The following is a 22864-nucleotide window of genomic DNA, read 5'->3' as shown; positions in this document are numbered from 1 at the left end:
TTGAAATTAAATCTCAGAGAACCTACTATGAGCCGTGGAGGATGGAGGAAACGTGCCAGCGAAGGGGATGGCTGGAGAGAGTGGGTATGTTCAGCATAAATTTACCGTTAACATTCTGTATTTTTTATTTGTAGATTTATCATTTAATTTTGGCCACTTGACAACAGGCATTGAATCAAGTTTTAGTCAAACAAGAGCTGCAGTTCCACTGTTGTTTTGTCAGCTTGGCTCAGTTGGTAATATTCTTGCCTTTGAGTCAGAAGGTTGTGGGTTCAAGTCCCACTCTTGGACTTTTGAGTACATAAGGCAAACACCCAAGGCAAGGGAATCTCCTGGTGTCATGGGGAACAATTCTCCCTCAGCCAACAGCAAAAGCAGATTGTTTTTTCATTGCTATTCACAGGATCTTGCTGTGTACCTTTGCCTACATATTCAAACTGCACTTCAAAGTAATTAATTGTGTGAAGTGCCTTGAGATATTTGAGAGTTGTGATAAGGACTATGTAAATTAAAATATTTTCTTTTTATTCAAGGAGACTTGTGCTGGTTAAGTATAGTGTCAGAATAAATCAATGAAGCTGAAGGTTGATAATATCTCTTCTGAATTGCTCCTAGGGTGGTTACATGGCAGCAAAGATGGACAAGCTGGAAAGGCAATTCAAATCAGAGGCTCCTCTTCAACAAGAAAATGAAGGGACAGCATCTTGCATTTTCAGAGGAGTTGCGATTTATGTCAATGGTTACACAGGTATATGTTGCTTTAAAACTTGATTCAGAAGCAGCTGTAATCTTTCAGAAAACTAAAAGCAACTTAATCAGTCATCGTGTCAGTGGATTGAAAATTGAGTGGTAATTCATTTAAATAGAATGGGTTTGAATACATTTCAGCTGAACATTTGCAAGAAATAGTTCGGAGAAGAAATGAAACAATTGGTGCTTGTGTAGTTGCTAGGACACATAATGCTAACTGAACCATGATTTTCTCCACCTTTAAATGAAGTGTTGTGTTTCAGAGCCAACAGCTGAGGAGCTGCGAAGGCTTATGATGCTGCATGGAGGCCAGTATCATATGTACTATTCGAGATCTAAAACCACTCACATTATTGCCACTAACCTTCCAAATGCAAAAATTAAAGAACTGAAGGAAGAAAAAGTGGTTCGGCCTAATTGGATTACAGACAGGTTAGTAGCAATACAGTATTGTCATTCCCATTATGTTTTGGTGAGAGGGGAAACAATGCTGAGTGCACTAAACCCCCGAGGTGTCCTCCCCTCCGGTCGGTTGTCTCACAGCAGATTTGAGTTTGAATCAACTGCAGTATAACTGACCTAAGTATGTGTAAGCACCCAACTGGATATTAATATTGATTTAAATCAAAACTTGAGATTTAATGCGTAGCATTTATTTACTGTGGAGAATTAGAAATCCAGCATCTACTTGTTACCCTTTCTACAGTCAAAAATCCCCCACATTTTTAAGTATATTTTGTTACTTTCACAAGTTCAGCTAGCCCACTATTGCTTGTATCCCTGCTTTAGTTGTGCTTTGTCCTTAATTTGCTTTGACTGTGTCACTTGCAGTTCATGGTAGTAGGATATTTGAATGATGTTAGTATTTTAGTGGCCAAACCTTCAGATTACATTGACAGATTTGCATGTTATTTTGAAAAGAGCAGTATCAATTTGAGGCTTTCTTAAACGAAAGTGACACTTAAGTGAATTGTAACACACGTGCTAAGATATTTTCCCTATCATATACTAAATTGCCTATATCTGTTTTGTTGAAAGTACATTAGGAACAGCATAATTTATATTTACCCTTGTGTTGGTGCTATATTACTTAATTTATCAGTTCATTGTCCAGAACAATAGTCCTCGCAGAAAATTCTGTTAACCATTACATGATTTGCATTATGATCTATAAATTGTAGCTTTTACATGTATCTGTACTTTAAAGAAAATACATGTTGGCTTATTCAACTGTTTGATTTTAAATAAGTGATACAGAAATAAATTAAATTTAAGACAAAGTAAATAACATAATTGTCAAATAGAATTGTCACTGAGAGCGCGAGCTATTTTTAATCAGTTAGTTGGGGTCTTTAGTGTGTTCATTGTTGCTGAGGGAATATTTTGGCGTGTTAATAAAAGGAAAGTAGCTGTTTGTAGTTTTTTTAATTTGTTCCTGGGATGGGGCGTTGCTGGCAAGGCCAGCATTTATTGCCCATCCCTAATTGTCCTTGAGAAGATGGTGGTGAGCCGCCGTCTTGAAACGCTGCAGTCCGTGTGGTGAAGGTACTCCCACAGTGCTGTTAGGAAGGGAGTTCCAGGATTTTGACCCAGCGACAATGAAGAAATGGGCAATATACTTCCAAGTCAGGATGGTGTGTGACTTGGAGGGAAACTTGGAGGTGATGATGTTCCCATGTGCCTGCTGCCCTTGTCCTTTTCGGTGATAAAGGTTGTGAGTTTGGGAGGTGCTAGCGAAGAAGCCTTGACAAGTTGCTGCAGTGCATCTCGTAGATGGCACACACTGCAGCCACGGTATGCCGGTGGTGGAGGGAGTAAATGTTTAAGGTGGTGGATGAGATGCCAATCAAGCGGGCTGCTTGAGTGTTGGAGCTGCACTCATCCAGGCAAATGGAGAGTATTCCATCACACATCTGACTTGTGCTTTGTAAATAGTGGAAAGGCTTTGGGGAGTCAGGAGGTGAGACACTCACCACAGAATACCCAGCCCCTGACCTGTTCTTCTTGCCACATATTTATGTGGCTAGGTCCAGTTAAGTTTCTGGTCAATGGTGGCCCCCAGGATGTTGAAGGTGGGGAATTCGGTGATGGTAATGGCGTTGAATGTCAAGGGCGGTGGTTAGACTCTCGCTTGTTGGAGATGGCATTTTTGTGGCGCGAATGTTACTTGCCACTTATCAGCCCAAGCCTCAATGTCGTGTCTGTTTTATTGCATGTGGGCACAGACTGCTTCATTATCTGAGGAGTTGCGAATGGCACTGAACACTGCAGTCATCAGCGAACATCCCCACTTCTGACCTTATGATGGAGAGAAGGTCATTGATGAAGCAGCTGAAGATGGTTGGGCCTAGGACACTGCCCTGAGGAACGCCTGAAGCGATATCCTGGGGCTGTGATGATTGACCTCCAACTATCACAATCATCATCTTTTGTGTTAGGTATGACTCCAGCTAGTGGAAAGTTTTCCCCCTGATTCCCATTGAATTACTAGGGCTTCTTGATGCCGCACTCGGTCAAATGCTGCCTTGACTCTCACCTCACCTCTGGAATTCAGCTTTTTTCTCCATGTTTGGACCAAGGCTGTAATGCAGCCGAGTGGTCCTGGCGGGACCCAAATGGAGCATCGGTGAACAAGTGCCACTTGATAGCACTGTCGACGACACCTTCCATCGCTTTTTTTGATTGAGAGCAGACTGATGGGGTGGTAATTATCCAGATTGGATTTGTCTTGCTTTTTGTGGACAGGACATACCTGGGCAGTTTTCCACATTGTTGGATAGATGCCAGTGTTGTACCTGTACTTGAACAGCTTGGCTAGAGCCATAGCTAGTTCTGGAACACGTCTTCAGCATGACAGCCAGGATGTTGTCGGGGCCCATAACCTTTGCTGTATCCAGTGCACTCAGCCGTTTCTTGATATCACATGGAGTGAATCGAATTGGTCGAAGACTGGCTTCTCTGATAATGGAGGCCTCAGGAGCAGACTGAAATGGATCATCTATTTGGCACTTCTGGCTGAAGATGGTTGCAAACGCTTCAGCCTTGTCGCTTGCACTCACATGTTGGGCTCCTCCATCATTGAGGACGGGGATATTCATGGAGCCTCCTCCTCCCGTTAGTTGTTTAATGGACCACCACCATTCACGACTGGATGTGGCAGGACTGTAGAGCTTTGATCTGATCCGTTGATTGTGGACCCTAACTGTAGCATGCTGCTTCCGCTTTTTAGCATGCATGTAGTCCTGTGGTGCAGCTTCACTAGGTTGGCACGTCATTTTTAGGTACGCCTGGTACTGCTCCTGGCATGCTCTTCTACACTTCTCATTGAACCAGGGTTGGTCCCCTGGCATGATGGTAGAGTGAGGGATGTGCTGGGCCATAAAGTTACAGATTGTGGTGGAATACAATTCTGCTGCTGCTGATGGCCCACAGCACTTCATGGGTGCCCATTTTTGAGCTGCTAGATCTGTTCTTAATCTATTCCATTTGGCACGGTGGTAGTGCCAAACAACATGATGGAGGATGTCTTCTGTGTGAAGACTGGACTTCGTCTCCACAATGACTATGTGGTGGTCACTGCTACCAATACTGCCTTGGATGATGCATCTGTGACAGGTAGACTGGTAAGGACGAGGTCAAGTAGGTTTTTCCCTCGTGTTGGTTTTCTCACCACCTGCCGCAGGCCCAGTCTAGCAGCTATGTCCTCCAGGACTCGGCCAGCTCAGTCAGTCATGGTGCTACCGAGCCATTCTTGGTGATGGACGTTGAAATTCCCCACCCAGAGTACATTCTGTGCCCTTGCTACCCTCAATGCTTCTTCCAAGTGATGTACAACATGGAGTACTGATTCATCAGCTGGGGAAGGTTTCCTTGCCCATGCTTGACCTGAAGCCATGAGACTTCATGGGATCCGGAGTCAATGTTGAGGACTCCCAGGGCCACTCCCTCCCGACTGTATACCACTGTGCCACCACCTCTGGTGGGTCTGTCCTGCCGGCGGGATAGGACATACCCAGGGAAGGTGAAGGAGGAGTCTCGGACTTTGGCTGAAAGATATAATTCTGTGAGTATGACTACGTCAGGCTGTTGCTTGACTTGTCTGTGGGACAGCTCTCCCTATTTAGGCACAAGTCCACAGATGTTGGTGAGGAGGTCTTTGCAAGGTTGACTGGGTTGGGTATGCCATTGTCGTGTCCTTAGCCGGTGCCAAGGTCGATGCCGGGTGGTCCGTCTGTTTTTTTAAATTATTGTTTGGCGTAGCGGTTTGTTACAACTGAGTGACGTACTAAGCTATTTCAGAGGGCAGCTAAGAGTCAACCACATTGCTGTGGGTCTGGAGTCACATATTGGCCAGACCCAGGTAAGGACGGCAGATTCCCTTCCCTAAAGGACATTAGTGAACCAAATGAATTTTTACTACAATCCGATAGTTTCATGGTGACCATTACTGATGCTCGCTTTTTATTCCAGATTTATTTAATTAACTGAATATAAATTCCCCAGCTGCCGTGGTAGGATTTGAATCATTAGTCCAGTAACATTACCATTGTGCTACCGTTCCCAGTTTTAAACTTCCGTTTCACATCTGTTTGTGTTTGTTAAACTGAAGGATGTCAGTGCTTTTTTGCTCATTTGAATGCATAGTTTTAGTATTAAGTACTCCCAGATCATTTATAGCATGACGTGGTGCCTAAGTTTCGAATATACTACTGTAAACCTTTAGCAGTTCCATATCAGCCTTAAAGCCTCTTGATGAGAATGTTGGTTTATTCTTGGACTGTGGGCAATGTTGTAGATGATTATTACTTGCCTTAAGAAAGTGGTGGTAGTCTTTTTTTGTAGTAATTGTTTTTACAACTGAATGGCGTACTAGATCACTCCAGAGGGCATTAAGAGTCAACCACTTAGTGTGCGAATGGAATAATGTGTAAGCCGGGCTGGGTAATTTGGCACCGCGCAGCCTGTCCAGTCGCCTCGGAAGGCTATCTGCGCAAAAAAAACTATGCCGCACTTTTTGCGCATGCACGAAACAAAGGACATTTTTGACGTGATCCCAATGGGTGCGCATGCACAGTACAGCTCTGGGTCTGCAATCGGCCATTTTTAAAGAGCCAGTGTGAGACCGTTGAGTGCTGTGTGAGAGCATTGGAAAAATCAGAGTTGCAATACAAGATGCAACGCGGTGCAAGGACCAAGAATTTCTTACAGGATGAAGTGGAGGCACGAGTTACTGTGATTGAGGCCAGTTTGCAGGAGCTGGACACCAGCAGCGGTCACATAAAAGTTCCACCCTCAGAAATGAAGAAATGCTGGAACCAAGTTGTAGAAGATTACTGTGCAATGGTGACCACCACGAGATCTGGAGGCCAGTGTAAAAAGAAGTGGCAGGGCCTTGGTCAAGTAGTTAGTGTAAGTAATATTTTCATTTATTCAATGGAATTGCAATTGTAAATGTGACCAGCTGTATATGTCCCACCCAGTAGAAAGACACCCACTCTAAAAAGTTGCATTTTCATCTTTGCAGAGGAAGGTGGCACATAACAAAAGGGAAAGAACTCGAACAGGAGGAGGCCCGGCAAATCTGCAGCCACTGACACCCTTGGAAGAGAGGGTCGCTGCTTTGATGGATCCTGCCTGAAGAAAAGCAACCACCACTGCACAAGCTGGGCCCACACTTAAGGGAGAGGGTAAGTCCTGCAAATTCAAGAGTCTGGCTTTCCTAAATGTTAACCACTGCCATGCTTTGGTTCCTGAGGATGTCTCCGTCAGCTACGCTTCGGTTGATGCAGTGTGCTATATCATTCATCGTGGTCCTTCAAATCAGCCTGCTGCCTGCGCTGTATGAGCCTACTCATGCCACCCACCCTGCCCCCTCCTCTGCTGCTAACCATTTGTCTGTTCTGTTATATATTGCAGAACTTGAGGCTATCCCTGATGATGCAGAAGAAGATACAGACGTGGGCGAGCCTGAAGGGGAGAACTTTTTCGAATCCCACCCTCCAGACCAAGAGCATGGGGGTGAGGGGGAGGAGATGGAGAGGGATGAAGCTCCCACTGTTTTACTGACTTTGGAGGAGGTGGAAGTGCCAGCCTCTTCCGTCACTTGTGGTTTGAGTGTTGGTGGTACATTCCATGGTTTCCTACTGTCTGAGGCTGCGGGTCCCAGTGGTGGGGTGCAGTGAAGCACACCCAGGGCCCCACCTTCCCAGGCTGCGGGTCCCAGTGGTGGGGTGCGAGCCACACCCATGGGGAGGAGGGGAAGGAGAGCTCAACCGCACTCCCTGAGGTGCAGGATCTAATAGATGTGCTTCAGATAATGGCAATGAGTGGGGAGAGGATTGACCTTACGCGATCACTCCTGGACATCATCAGTGGGGTGGGTGAAGAGGTAGCCAGACTGTCGGGAGAAGTAACAGCAGTATCACAAGAAATGGGAACGCTGTCAGGGACCATGAGTGAGGGAATATCTCTAAGTCAGTTGAAACCATGTCAGTGATCATGAGGGAGGGAATGTCACAGGTAACTGATGTGCTATCAGTGAACATCAGGGAGGGAATGTCAGAGATGGTGCAAACACTATCAGTGAACATGAAGGAGGGAATGTTGCAGGTGGTTGAGACACTTTTGCTCAACATGAGGAAGGGAATGTTGCAAGTCATTGAGACACTGTCAGGGCACATGAGGGACGGCATGTTGGTGTTAGTTGCTGCAATAAGGGAACACGCCCAGACCCCGCGCCCATTGACAGAATCAACTACCAATCCCCACACCAGTCTCTGAAGTGCCCCAAGGCCGGGCCCTCCACATTGCCGCCTGCTTCCCCCCAACAGATGCGTACTACCCGTGATCTTAGAAGGAATAAGCTTGGTACCAACCCCAGAAACACTTCGACACCGCCTGCGGGGAGGGGTGGTACAGTCACCAAGAACAAGCGCAGCGAGCGGTCTCAAAGTAAGTTGGAGGAGAGATGGGTGCAGCCTTTCTTTGCTGCTGCTGTTATTATTGTTACTGTTGTAACTGTTCTCAAATTAAAAGATTTTTGTAAGTTATGTACATTTACAAGTTTAAAAGTTAGTAAGTGATCTTAAAGTTTGTAGGTGATCGTAACTGAAAACTCTAAAGTTTGATACAAGAATAATTTTATTGAAGTTAAGTACAAAGAACTGTTAAACTTTTCAATAAAATATATTTTACATTAAAACTGAATCATTTACATTATTCGATTATTAACACAACTTTTGAAGTAAACAAGAATCATTTCCATCATTTGTTCCATTAACACAACACAACATTACAGAACAGGTCCAAACAGTAAACACGGTCCATGTGGAATAGTTGTCGCTGAGCCTTCAGGCAGCAAAGCCTTCACAGATGAGCTGCTGGCGCAAGACTCGAGCAATCGTTAAAGGGGCACGATGGCTCACCCTCCTCCACCGTCGTGCTCCGGGTTCAGGTACTTGCATGGCTTTGTCCTCATCCTGCTCATTATCTGCATCTTCCTCATCATCATCATCAACTATTCTCATTGCAGGTTGGTTTTCTCCTACCAGCTGCTGCTTTCTCATGATGGCTAAATTATGCAGCATACAGCACACAACAGTGAACTGACCAACAATCTCAGGGGAGTATAGCAAGTAGCCTCCGGAATGGTTCAGACATCGGAAACGTGGTTTCAAAATGCCAGTGATCCTCCCTATGATGTGTGTCGCAATGTGCGACATGTTGTATTCCCAGTCAGCTTCCGTCCGGGTTACATGTCGGGATGTCATGAGCCAGGTGGCGAGGCTGTACCCTTTGTCTCCCAATAGCCAGCTCTGCCCTTCTGGCTGCTGCTGAAACATGGCTGATATAATGCTATCACATAGGATGAACGCAACATGGATGCATTTCGTCACAAATGAGCTGTACATTAATGGAGTGAAAGTCTTTTCTATTCCTGTACATCTCGGAATCCTCCAAAGGTGCTCGCAAGGCGATGTGGGTACAATCAATGCAGCCCTGTACCTTTGGGAAGCCAGCAATCCTGAAGAAGCCCACAGCCCTATCACACATTGCTTGGGTGGTCATGGGGAACTTTATGTAGTCATTCCTCCAGGCATATGGTGCAGCTGTCACCTGCTGAATACAGACATGTGTTGCATGTTGAGAAATGGCGCACACTTCCCCAGTTGTAGCTTGAAACGATCCGGAGGCATAAAATGAAAGTACAGCTGTAACCTTCACTTCAACTGAAAAAGCAGTCTTTCTGACGCTTCTAGGTTGCAGTTCTGCTTCCACGAACACACAAATCTCAGTTACAACTTCTTTGCGGAAACGCAGCCTTCTGACACAATCTGCATCACTCAGGTGTAGATATAACCGAGGTGTGTAAGGCCTCCTGCCCAGCGTCCTATGGCCTCTGAGGTTCCTCATGCTATGACGTCTATTCATTTGTCTCCTCCATAACACCATGATGCAGAAGGCTCGCACAAGGTATGGCATTGTCAGTATTGCCCAAATGGTTAAATTTTACCTTTGCAAGAAGCTCAAAACGGCAGGCAGGCAGGATAGAATCTTTGTTGTCTCTCCCAAAGGCCTGTATGGACCACACCCAGGTCTGTAGCAGTCTTGTGACTTCTCTTCCCCCGCCCCGGGCTCATTGCAGTCTTGTGACTTCTCTCCGGTTCCTATGTTGCCTAGTGTGGTCTTCGATCGCCACCTCTCCACCCAGCCCCCGGGCTTGTTTTGCAGCCGTGCTCCGAGCCCCTGCGTTCGGGCACAGGGCCGATTCTGCCGGCCGACGCTGCGACCCCCCAGCCTTGTTTGAAGACATTTGGTGGTGGTTTGTGAGTAAAAAAAACAATGAAAACTTCAGAATTCCATGAAACTTCCATGTACTCCGTTGAAAGGTAAAAAAAATGTCATCTTTATTATGGATATTTAAAGTGTTCTTGACTCCCTCCAAAAATTTAGATGAAAAACAATGGCGTCTTTCGGCACCGATTTCTCTCTGCGCTGCTTTCTGTTAACTCACCAGAAGGTTTTTCAGAAGTGGCTCGATACGCCGATCTAACAGAAATTTTTTTGGCCAAAGTGTGAAAAATCATCAAAACTGATGTAAAAAAAAACCTAACATAAAAAACACAGTTACACTGTGCAGATTCCTGGGGGAAACTTTGATCCAAATACCTAAACCAAAAAAAACGGCGCGCGCCAAAAAAACAATGCAAATGACCCGTGAAAATTGAGCCCTATACCTCTAGAAATAAACCCCAGTGCTTGGTTTGCTTTTTTTATGGCCTTGCTAACCTGTATCGCAACTTTTAGGGCTTTGTGTATTTGTACTCCGAGATCCCTTTGTTCCCACCTAGACACTCATCGTCCAAGTAATATGTGACCTCCATATTCTTCCTACCAAAATGTAATACCTCACATTTATCTGTGTTGAACTTCATTTGCCAATTATATGCCCATTCTGCAAGTTTATTAATGTCCTCCTGTAATTTGTTGCAGTCCCCTCAGTATTGACTCTGGCCCCCAATTTGATGTCATCCTCAAATTTAGAAATTGTGTTTTTGATTCCATAATCTAAATCGTTAATATAATTCGTGAACAACTGTGGTCTCAGCACTGATCCTTGTGGAACACCACTGTCACTGCCACTGTGAATAGCTACCTTTTATCCCTATTCTCTGTTTTCTTGAAGCCAGCTAGCTATCCATTCTGGTACTTGTCCCCTGACTCCACAATCTCTGACCTTGTTCATGTCTATTATTGAAGGCCTTTTGTAAATCCAGATTAATCTCTTTCCTAGCTCTCTAAAATCTGCCTGCAGAACCTCATCCCTCTTTCTACCTATGCTGTTAGTACCAGTAATGGACCACGACCTCTGGCTGTTCACCCACCCCCCTCAGAATGTTCTGGACCACGACTTTGGGCTGTTCACCCTCCCCCCTCAGAATGTTCTGCAGCCGCTCAGTGACATCCTTGACCCTGGCACCAGGAAGGCAACATACCATCCTAGTCATTTCTGCAGCTGCAGAAACGCTTGTCTGCTCCCCTAACTATTGACTCCCAGACCAGTATTGTTTTTCCTGTCTTACTCCTCCCCTTCCCCCCAGCTGAGATACCCGTGGTGCCATGCATTTGACTCTGACTATACATCCCAGAGGAATCATCGCCCTCACCAATATACTCAGAACAGAATACTGGTTGGAGAGCGAGATGCACTTGGGACTCCTGCACTACCTGGCTGGTGGTCCTCCTTTTCTGTCTGGCAGTCACCCATTCTCTCTCCGTCTGCGCACCCCTTAGCTTGCGGGGTGACCACCTCCTGAAACATGCTAACCACATAGCTCTCAGCCTCGCGGATGCACCGCAGTGACATCAGCTGCTGCTCAAGCTCCAAAACCCGGAACTCAAGCTCCTCCAGCGACGACACCTTAACGTGATTGTCCAGGACACGGAAAGCATCCTGGAGTTCCCATATGGCGCTGGACGTGCATTTCGCTGGACCGAGCTGCCCTGCCATGCCTTAATTTTTTCGACTATGAACTAACTTTTCTTTTTTTTCAGTAACTTAGAAAATAAACTTAAGTCTTACAGATACCAACTAATCACTAATCAGCTCCTTCTCTTCCGCTGACATCACTTGCCTCGCCCCCGACACTCGAGCTCCCTCTGGGCTCTTGGGCATACCTTTATCGGCCCCCGCTCCTCTCGCTGTCCCGCAGATCTGCTCTCGTGTCTATTACTTTAGAGACCTTGGGTTCTGTAGCTCCACTCCTTTTCAGTCAGATGTCTCCACTTCCTTCCATCTCACCACCGAATTCCTGCGCTCACAAAATTCCTCACTCTACTTGCGAATCTTCTAGCTCTGTTTCCAAACTCAAGCCTGAAATGGAGAATAACATTTCTCAGATTTGTCTGTTGATCATACCTTTGGGGTAAAGTAACTTGATGGTAAGAACAGTTTTATAATGTCACAAATAATTTCAGTAAACCATTATAAAAATCGAGATCAAAATATACAAATAAAATTCACACAGATGTTGTTCTGGTTAGCAACTTTTTTATTTCCTCCAAAGAACTGCAATAATAGCTAATTTATCTCTACCTCAATTGGGTGCACCATGATCTGATGAGCCGGTAAAGTGGAGTGACAATGATTGACATTTCTGTAGTCAATTACCCTATGAACTCTTATTTTTAGCTGATATAAAGGGAAATAACATCTTGATCACCACTTAAATATTTCCTAACAGCCAGATTATGTAAAAAATCTTAAATTATGAAATATATAGTATCCTTTGGTCTTGTTTTCAAATTCACATTTCAGCGATACTGAAAGGTATGATCTTCAGACAAAAATCTGAGAAATGTTCGTCTCCATTACAACAGTGACGACACACCAAAAGTACTTCATTGGCTATTAAGGGCTTTGAGACATCCGATGGTCGTGAAAGGCGCTATATAAATGCAAGTCTTTCCATTGAGTGAAAGATGATCATACTGGTAAATGGAACACTTTTCATCCTTGCTCCCTCTATACCGCATCAATGACATACTTAATCCCTGATTTAGATGATCATTTCCTATCACACCAGTGTCACGTTTGAACTTCCTGCATGATCATCTAGTCTCTCTAAGGTGAACAGTTTAATGTTGTGGACTTGTATCCATTAGGAACTAGTTTGACAGTATCCAAAATCTCACCAGATAATTCATATTTATGAGATCTTGCATTTATTTCCATGTTACTTGTGAACTACCTTCTGCGGTGTTTTGTATAAATGTGACACAGTGGTTTCTGCAGTATTAATGAAATCAGAAGTAAAATGAATTTAATCATTCACCAGGATTGAAAAGCTAGAATAACGGGTTCCATTTTTGACGTCGGTACATTATAATCCAACACACTTGTCTGTTGTATTTTTCCTTTCTTGTACTATTTTTAATCAGACCATTTTTTATTTAAGTAAATATTCCTTGAGAACTCTTCGTCCATCTGCATAATAGTTTACCAGTGACAGAAAGAATATATTAATCAGATGATTATCAATGTTTACTGTTCGCTTCAGAGCTGTGTTATTGGAGACAACATATTAACACACATTTTGATTTTTGTTTTGTTTGCTTTGCAGTATAAAAGTTGGGTGCCTCCTCTCTTACATTCCTTATCAGCTCTATACCAAGCAGTCAAGCGTCCAAAAAGGATTAAACTTCACTGTGAGCAAACCTGAAGAACCTACACCAGGCCCGAGCAATATTTATAAACTTAATAGAAATGTGTAAGTAATTCAGTGACATCAGTATTTTAAATCCTGATTTAATATTTTCCTCCTTAGCCTGGAATTCTTTTTTTGGCCTGCTTCACATTAAGACTGAAGATATCTTGGTGTTTATATTAACTCAGAGTAGAGGACAAGCTGAAAGTTGTTGATGTTGATTAGTAGTTTTTCAGAAGGATACCAGCTGATTTTAGGAAGGGGTTCCAGTTGCTATAGCACATCTGATAAATGAAAAACTAGGTTGCAGTTTGCTGGATTAAGTCAGTTATTTCATGCCTTGTACATCCAGACCTGGAAATTCAATCCACTGATTTCAATGAAATGGTTGGCTCAGTTATATCAAACTGAGTCTCAAGTATGTGAACTGCAAGTATTTTTGTCTTGTAATAAAAGTGATAGAAACAGAAGTATTTAGGTGTACAATAGCTAAATACTGCGGATGCTGGAATCTAAAACAAAAACAGAAAATGCGGGAAAGACTCAGCAGGCCAGGCAACATCCATGGTGAGAAAAACAGTTAACTATCTGTGTTTCTCTCACCATCGTTGCTGCCTGGCCTGTTGAGTCTTTCCAGCATTTTCAGTATTTAGAAGTAGTTATCTACTCCCATCTGCTCCATGGCTGTTGTGTGATCCAAATATGTTTTAACCTGACACTTGTCTTGTTTATGTTTTATATTTATTCTTGGGAGATGCTGGCAAGACCTCATTTATTTCCCAACCACAGTTACCCTGAGACGGTGATGGTCCTTTTTCTTGCACTACTGCAGCTGTTCTGGTGATGGTGCTCCCACAGTGGTGGTAGGTAGGGAATTCAAGGATATTGATCCAGTGATAATGGAGGAATGGCGATATATGTCCAAGTCACGAAGATAGGAGAGCTTGGAAGTGATGATGATCCCATGACATGTCTGCTCTTGTTGTAGGGGAGAGAAGTGCTGTCAAAGTAACTTAATGAGTTGCTGCATGCAGCCTGTAGATCATGCATACTGCTGACATAGTGCTCCTGTGGTAGAGGGGGTGGATATTTAGTCCAGTGACCGAGGCACCGATCAAGCAAACTGCTCTGTCCTGGATGATGTCAAGATTCTTGAGTACAAGTTGTTTCTGCATCCATCCAAGTGTGAGTATTTAATTGCACTCCTGATGAACCTTGTAGATGGAGAATAAGCTTTGAGGGGTCATGAGGTGAGCCAGTTACCACAGAGTACCCAGCCTCTGTCCTACTCTTGTAGCCATGGTGTTGGTATGGCTGGTCTAGTTAAGTTTATGGTCTATGGTAACCCACAAGATGTCGATGGTGGGGGGCTCAGCAATGGTAGTGCCATTGAAGGTCAAAAGGTGTTGGATGGACTTTCTCTTATCTGGCACTTAAGTGGTGCCAATGATAACTGCCACTTGTCAGCCAAAGTCTGGATATTATCCAGATTCAGTGCTGGGCTGGCAATGGCTGCTTCATTAATTGAGGGGATGTGAATGGAGCTGCACACTGGAATCATCAGCGAACAGCTCTACTTTTGACTCTATGGTGATGGGAAGGTCATGAATGAAGCAGCTGAAGATGCTTAGGTTGAGGAAACTTCTTGAGGAGCTGCTGCAGGGATGGCCTAGGGCTGCGATGACTGCTTCCAACAACCATAACAATTTTCCTTTGTGTCAGGTTTGACTCCAGCTACTGGATGATTTTGCTCAGGCTCTTTGACATCATACTCAGTTGAATGCTACTTTGATGTCAAGGAGAACCACTCTGCCGTTTCTGACATTCAAGAATGTTGGCAAGTAAAATCAGGGAAAACCCAAAGATGTTTAGACAGTAGGGCAAGAGGATAACTAGAGAAAGAGTGGAGTCTATTAGAGACCATAAAGGAAATCTGTATGTGGAGGCAGAAGACGTGGATAGCATTCTTAATGAATACTTTGCATCTGTTTTCACAAAAGAGGGGGGGGGTGATGCAGATATTGCAATGAGGGAGGAGGAGTGTGAAATATTAGGCAAGATAAACATAATGAGAGAGGAAGTATTAAAGGGCTTAACAGCTTTGACAGTGGATAAATCCCCAGCAAATTAAATGTATCCCAGGCTGTTAAGAGAAGCAAAAGAGGACATAGCAGAGGCTCTGACTATCATTTTCCAATCCTCTCTGGTTACAGTGTGGTGCCAGAGGACTGGAGGACTGCTAATGTTGTACTTTTGTTTAAAAAGGGAGAAAGGGATAGACTGAATAATTACAGGCCAGTCAGCCTAACCTCAGTGGTGGGAAAATTATTGGAAAAAATCCTGAGGGTCAGGATAAATCTTCATTTGAAAAGACATGGATTAATCAAGGACAGTCAGCTCGGATTTGTTAAGGGAAGGTCGTGTCTGATTAACTTGATTGAATTTTTCAAGGCGGTAACCGGGAGGGTCGATGAGAGTAGTGCATACGATGTAGTGTGTATGGATTTTAGCAAAGCTTTTGATAAGATCCCACATGGCAGACTGTTCACGAAAGTAAAAGCCCATGGGATCCAGGGCAAAGTGGCAAATTGGATCCAAAATTGGCCCAGACGCAGGAAGCAAAGGGTAATGGTTGATGGGTGTTTGTGTGACTGGAAGGCTGTATCCAGTGGGGTTCCACAGGGCTCAGTGCTAGGTCCCTTGCTTTTTGTGATATATATCAATGACTTGAACTTGAATGTTGGGAGTATGATCAAGAAGTTTGCAGATGACACTAAAATAGGCTGTATAGTTGACAATGAAGATGGCTGCAGACTGCAGGGAGATATAAATGTACTGGTCAGATGAACAGAACAGTGGCAAATGGAATTCAATTCAGATAAGTGTGAGGTAATGCATTTGGGGAGGTATAATAAGGCAAGAGTATACAGATTACGACACTGAAAAGTGTAGAGCAACAAATGGACCTTGGAGTGCGGGTTCACAGATCCCTGAAGGTAGCAGGCCAGGTAGATAAGGTGGTTAAGAAGGCATATGGAATACTTGCCTTTATTAGTCGATGCATGGAAAACTAGAGCAAGGAGGTTATACTTAAACTGTATAAAACACTGCTTAGGCCGCAGCTGGAGTACTGTGTGCAGTTCTGGTCACCACATTACAGGAAAGATGTGATTGCACTGGAAAGGGTGCAGAGGAGATTTACAAGAATGTTACCTGGACTGGAGAATTTTGGCTATGAGGAAAGATTGGAGATGCTGGGTCTGTTTTCTTTGGAACTGAGGAGGCTGAGGGGCGACCTGATTGAGGTGTATAAAATTCATCGTCACCATATGACTTGCTTCCACATGAGTTCACACATGTTTCAATGAAGGACCCAATATTCCAGTCCTCAACTCCAATTGAGGGGGTGGAAGATGCCTGTGTGGGATTTTTTTTAACGTGTGGTGATCGTTGCACATCAGCCACCACACGAGCTTGACAGAGCTAGGCCTTTATCCAGTGGCAAAGGTTAACCAGGACAACTGGAGACCTGCTGTGCTGCACAGACCTGGTGCACGCACACATTGCAGTGTGGGCTGGCCCATACTGCCCCTAGGCCCTCAGCTCTTCTAGGCTCCGTACCCTCATTTGCCACACCTCCGCCACGATCTCTCACTGCTGCTCCACCACAAGCATTCGTCACACCTCCGCCACATTAGCTTGGGTGTTATAATGTGCTCCATTCTGAGTCCTGGTATTCCTGTCCCTAGGTGGAAGCTGCCGGTCAGGCACTTCAGTGGACAAGCGACAAGCTTCGTGTCTTCATTTCTTTTCAAACAGGATTGGAGCCGTCAGCACCATTACTGTCCGCCATTTCCGCCCGTGTCATGTGAAAGGGGCCTGTAAAGAGTGGATAGGAAGGACGTGTTTCCTCTGGCAGAGGGGTCAACAACCAGGGGGCATAGATTTAAAGTAATTGGGGGGGAGGTTTAGAGGAGATATGAGGTGAAATCTCTTTACCCAGAAGGTGGTGGGGGTCTGGAACTTACTGCCTGAAAGGCATAAACCCTCACCACATTTTAAAAATACTTGGATGTGCACTTAAAGAGCCATAACCTACAGGGCTTCGGACCAAGTGCTGGAAAGTGGGATTAGGCTGGATAGCCCTTGGTCGGTCATTGTGGACTCGATGGACCGAAATGGTCTCCTTCCGTGCTGTAAATATCTATGATTCAGCTCTTGGGTCCATGGCAGACTGGTCAGAAAAGTAAAAGCCATGGGATCCAAGGGAAAGTCGCAAGTTGGATCCAAAATTGGCTCAGTGGCAGAAAGCAAAGGGTAATGGTCGACGGGTGTTTTTGGTGACTAGAAGGCTGCTTCCAGTGGGATTCCACAGGGCTCAGTACTAGGTTCCTTGCATTTCGTGGGATATATCAATGATTTAGACTTCAATGCATGATTAAGAAGTTTGTAGATAATACAAAAATTGGCCGTGTGGTTGTTAGTGAGGAAGAAAGCTGAAGACTGCAGGAAGATATCAATGGACTGGTCAGATGGGCAAAAAAGTGGCAAATGGAATTCAATCCAGAGAAGTATAAAGTAATGCATTTGGGGAGGGCTAACAAGGCAAGGGAATACACAATAAATGGTATTTGCAAGTCCTCACCGTTAAAAGTGCTGAGTGGATGATCCTACTCAGCCTCCTTCCAAGTCGGCACCATTATAAATACCAATTTGGTTCACTCCACATGACATTAAGAAGCGCCTGAGTGCAGCAAACATGGGAAGGGCTATGGCTCCTGATAACATCTTAGCTGTAGTGCTGAAGATCTGTGCACTAGAGCTAGCCACTCCCCTAGCCAAGTTATTCCAGTACAGCTATGAGATTGCCACCTACCCAACAATGTGGAAGATTGCCTGACTATCTACTAAAAAATAGGATAACTCTAACTTGGCCAATTATTGTCTTATCAGTCCCTTCAAAAATATCAAAAAATGATGAAGGGATCATTGAAGTGCCATAAGTGGCGCCTACTCACCAATCATATGCTCACCAATGCTCAGTTCAACTTCCACTAGAACCATTCAGCTCCAGACCACATCAGAGCCTTGATCAGACATAGAATCATAGAAATTTACGGCACAGAATGAGGCCAGTTGGCACATCGTGTCTGTGCCGGCTGAAAAAGGGCTATCCGCCCTCATCCCACTTTCCAGCTTTTGGTCCGTAGCTCTGTAGGTTACGGCACTTCAAGTACATACCCAAGTACTTTTTAAATATGATGAGGGTTTCTACCTCTATCACCTTTCAGGCAGTGAGTTCCAGACCCCCACCACCCTCTGAGCATAAGAACTTAACAAATAGGAGTAGGCCATATGGCCCCTCGAGCCTGGGTGAAGAAAGTTCTCAACTCCCCTCTAATCCTTTTGCCAATTACTTTAAATCTATGCCCCCTGGTTATTGACCCCTCTGCTAAGGGAAATAGGTCCTTATCCACTCTATGTAGGCCCCTCATAATTTTATGTAACAATTACGTCTCCCTCAGCCTTCTCTGTTCCAAAGAAAACAACTCCAGCCTATCCAATCTTTCTTTGTAGTTAAAATTCTCCAGTCCTGGCAACATTCTTGTAAATCTCCTCTGTACCCTCTCTAGTGTAATCACATTATTCCTGCAATGTGGTGACCAGAACTGTATACCGTACTCTAGCTGTGGTTTTAATAGTATTTTGTGCATTTCAATCATAACCTTCCTGCTCTTGTATTCTATGTCTCAGATAATGAAAGGAAAGTATTCGGTGTGTCTCAACCACCTTATTTACCTGTCCTGCACATGTCCAAGGTCCCTCTGTTTCCCTATACTTCTTAGTATCCTACCAAAAGAGAAAAAGTACTTTCTTTAAAGTCTTCACTTCAACAAGATGTTGGTCCCATTAACATAATCGCAGTAAGTTAAGTAATCCAATTTCATTCTTTCCAAAGTAATTCTGTTTTTCCTTTTCCTATCTAGCAACAATTCATACAATCTAAATTTTTCAGTTACATAAATTATCAACTGATAATTGTCAGTTTTCTAATGAATGTCAAGTCTAACTGAAAAGTGTATTAATATTTCAGTACTTATTTGCACCCGTGCACTACCTTAGCAATGATGCGCTGCAGGTATTTGATTTTCCGAAGATGGTCATAAACAAAGCCAGTAGTAGCCATGAATTTGTGGCCATGGGAACCACTGCAGAATTTATCTGCAGCGGTGGAATTTTTGTCTTGCTGCTTTTTCTGGCATTATAAAAAATGGAAAGAACAGCTGGTGGGGGGGGAAGTACTGTGCTGCAGGTCAATAAATGTTCAACTCGCCAGTGGAATATGGAGCAGAATCCTTTTACATCTGGACGATTTGTACAGAAGCCTCACAGGAGCAGAAACAAAAATGCAAGATGTCTGTATAAATTAAGCTGCAGTCTTTTTGCTCTGTGCTGCATCTTCTCCACTCCTGGTCCCATTGCGGTTGCTGCTCCTGTAACTTGGGGAACCTGAGCCCCCTTCTCTGCTACTCACTATTAGAAATTAAGGTTACCTGAAAATGATACTGTATTTATTGATTGTATGTTTCTGCTCAAGACAAGTCAAGGGTTAATGTATAAGTTATGTTTTACCCGAGAATGCTTAAGTTTCGCTTTCCCGAGACAGTGTTTTTAATGAGTTAGATTAGAGTCTTTAGGTTGGGTCTTCATTGGCCAAATTAGTGTTTCTTCCATTATTACTAATAACCAATTCGAATGCTACGGTAGAATTTGGAGTTTGTTTAACAGATATTAAAAGTTAATTGGTATAAAAGACATTGGAATAGAAGGAATGGGAGTTAGGGTATCCATGACGACTGGCTGAAATAAGACAGTTCTAGCCTGGAGCCCCTGATTTGATGATCAATTAACTTTCAATATCTGTTAAACAAACTCCAAATTCTACCGTAGCATTCGAATTGGTTATTCGTAATAATGGAAGAAACATTAATTTGCACCGGTTGAAGCAGGGAAGATAAGGCAGGATGCAATGAGACAATAGCTATGAGGGAACCAGGCTTGACAAACAAAAGGGATCCAGATGGATGGATTGGCCTTCAAAATCATAAACAAGAAAGATGCGTAATGGTTGTAACATTTCTCCCTCGGGGTGGTTCTTCAACAACGGGTGGAGACAAAGAACTAAAAATACTATTGGGTAATAAGTTTTTACGTGAGCCTCCATAGGTCGAATAGTCCTGCCAATAATTCAATCCCAGCCCCATCCCTAAAAAGAGGATAAAAGGAACACCATTAGGGCTCATTCAGACAGATCGGGAAGGGAGAACCACACAAGGGTGAGCTGGTTGAATGCTCTTTCGAGAGTGGACCCTGCTCATTGAAGTTAACCACTCTTGGGGTTCTCGACGAAAGGAAGAGATGATATAAACTGGAGAAATGCTAGTCATGGTCGTATGCTTTTGCTGTATAACTCGTGTGTTATATTCCGTCCTAAACTCTGAATAAACACACTATATCCACCATATTGGTTTGCACTCAAACCTCATTATTAAGGTAACCAGAGATGGCCTGAAAAGGCGGTTTCCAACATTATTCCCAGTGTCTACTCCTGCTCCTGCTATGCTGTTCTCGGTACTGTAAATTTATAGTTCAAGTCCCTCTCTCTAAGCTTATCTTGTTTTTTTAATCTAAGAAAGACCTGTTGTTCATTTCCAGTAGTTTCTGTTTTTATTGCTCTTTATGTAGCCTTGTTCTATCCAATGGTCCCAAATATGTGACACTCATTTTGCAGAGAAATTGCATTGTTTAATGAAGGGTAGAAATTATGATTTCTGGTGCTTTCTTCTAGAAAGAGTATCGCCAACAACCAAGACAATATCAAATACAAGGAGAAAGGAAACCAGACTAACAATGGAATGAATGGATGGGACAAAAACAATGAAGATTCTGAGCTAATGGAATTGGGGCATGCTTTTCCTAATCTAAATCACAATGGAGTTCATAGTTGTAGAGACTTTTCTCTTTATAACAGAAATGAGCCCAATTCTTATAGTGCCTTAAAAACACAGGATTATTTAAAACATTGCAGTGAAACTTTGTGGGAAAAGGAACTTGGAACTCCTGAAATGCGGGAAGATGAAAATGATGACTGTGAAACAGATTTCAAAAACTGTGAGAAGCAGTTGGCAGAAGGCAATGCTTTGCTGCCTGACCGCACTAGGACTGCTACAACATCTTCATTAAATCAATGCTTTAAAATAAATGGGACTAACCATGCTGCAGGTCAAGGGATTCCAAGAATGAAAAGCACTTCAGAGTCTTTACCTAATAAGGCATCTTCCCACTGGTCTTCAAAACCTGCAGACCCAAGTTTTATATCTGAGTTTTATGCCCATTCGAGACTGCATCACATAGCAACGTGGAAGTGTGAGTTTACAGAATATGTGAACAGACTTCAAAGACAAAGTAATGGTGTTTATCCAGGCAGAGAAAAACTGAAAAGGATTAATATGGGAAAGTTTCAAAGAAATCCTATTGATACCAACAGTTTGGGTAAGATTCTACTTGCTTGTTTCAAAAGCAGAAACACCGCCATCTTAGAAAATCATAGAATGGAATCAGAATGGTTACAGAACAAAAAGGCCATTCGGCCCGTCGAGCCCGTGCCGACTCTCTGTAAGAAACTCCACCTAGACCCTCTACCCCGCCCTTTCCCCGTAGCCTTGCGCATTTTTTTCCTTCAGGTACTTATCCAATTCCCTTTTGACATACATACATTTTATATAAACAATATTCAGCAGTTAATAGGGTAAATTCAATGATCTTATGCTCAAAGGCAGAATAGGCTAGAGAATCGTCCATATCCTTAACTCGCAGTATCTTCATGGAAGGCTCCTCATTGGAGCATCGGGCCACTGAATTTACTGTTTTGTGCCATAGATATTGTTCCTCATATTCGTAAATTTCACTTTAAGGAATGTGCTCATTATTTCAATGGAAGAATTACAAGTTCTTCATCCATTTCACCAATTTAAAGGAATGAGCTTTTAATAATGCACTAATTCATCAAAGCTTAGGATGTATCCTTCCTCCATTGCTGGAAAGTCCCACTTAAAGTCTTAGGCTTAGAAATTAGGGCGTGCTCATTTTTGGGCTCACAGAGGGTGCAGTGTACAATCCCCGCACCCCAGAATGGTGAGGCTCAAGACGCTCCTGACACTGGGCCTCGTTTCCATGAAGCAAGCGAGCTGCAAGGAGTAAGAGGCAGCTTGCCCTATGAAGCATTGCTGAAGATTGGGCCGATGCGACGCTAGCAATGATTCTCAGGTAAGTGAGGGGCGGATGGGGGGGCGACTGGGTTGCGAGTAAAGAGATCAGTAGCTAGGTCGAGGCTATTGGTTGGGGAGGGGGTTGGAGTGGGTGGGTAAGAGAAACAGTAGCCAGGTAGGGTTGCGGTTGGGGGGAGGGCCGGAGCGGCAGTGGCCTACGTTCGTTTAATGTGGTGTTAGGAGGAGCACTCCTCGTGTCTCCACATTCAGGTAAGTTTAGTTTTTAATCTAGCCTTGTTGGTTACAGCCTAACGGCCAGTCCCTTTAAGGGCTGCCTATTAGGCCACATGTAGGTCTGATTTTCGTGAGTGCGGCTGACGTTTTTGCCGGCTACCTTGGGGCAAACCAATCTTGCAATGGGGGCCTCAAACAGATGGTACGCCCTTATTTGCCTATAAGAAAGAAAGACTTGCATTTATATAGCGCCTTTCACAACCACCGGATGTCCCAAAGTGCTTTACAGCCATTGAAGTACTTTTTGAAGTGTAGTCACTTGTAATGTGGAAAACAAGGCAGCCAAATTGCGCACAGCAAGCTCCCAAAACAGCAATGTGACGATGACCATAGTGATCTGTTCTA

General features: G+C 43.8%; 1 protein-coding gene across 2 annotated transcripts in view; it reads left to right on the top strand.

Moving 5' to 3' along the window:
- The window catches only part of rev1 (REV1 DNA directed polymerase), a 141337-nt gene that overhangs the window by 21184 nt on the left and 97289 nt on the right, over positions 1-22864 (top strand). For both annotated transcript variants that reach the window (XR_011591337.1, XM_070873050.1), the window contains exons 2-6: positions 18-84; positions 616-748; positions 1014-1182; positions 12873-13019; positions 20806-21509. Coding sequence is in view for 1 of the 2 variants with exons in the window: in XM_070873050.1 (XP_070729151.1) it covers positions 28-84; positions 616-748; positions 1014-1182; positions 12873-13019; positions 20806-21509 (1210 nt within the window). In the remaining variant the exon portion in view is untranslated. The remainder of the gene's footprint in view (positions 1-17; positions 85-615; positions 749-1013; positions 1183-12872; positions 13020-20805; positions 21510-22864) is intronic.

Source organism: Pristiophorus japonicus, unplaced genomic scaffold, assembly GCF_044704955.1.
Source record: "Pristiophorus japonicus isolate sPriJap1 unplaced genomic scaffold, sPriJap1.hap1 HAP1_SCAFFOLD_409, whole genome shotgun sequence".
Lineage (NCBI taxonomy): Eukaryota > Metazoa > Chordata > Chondrichthyes > Pristiophoridae > Pristiophorus > Pristiophorus japonicus.
Note: the sequence above shows the minus strand (reverse complement) of the source record. Positions and strands in the feature narration are given on the sequence as shown.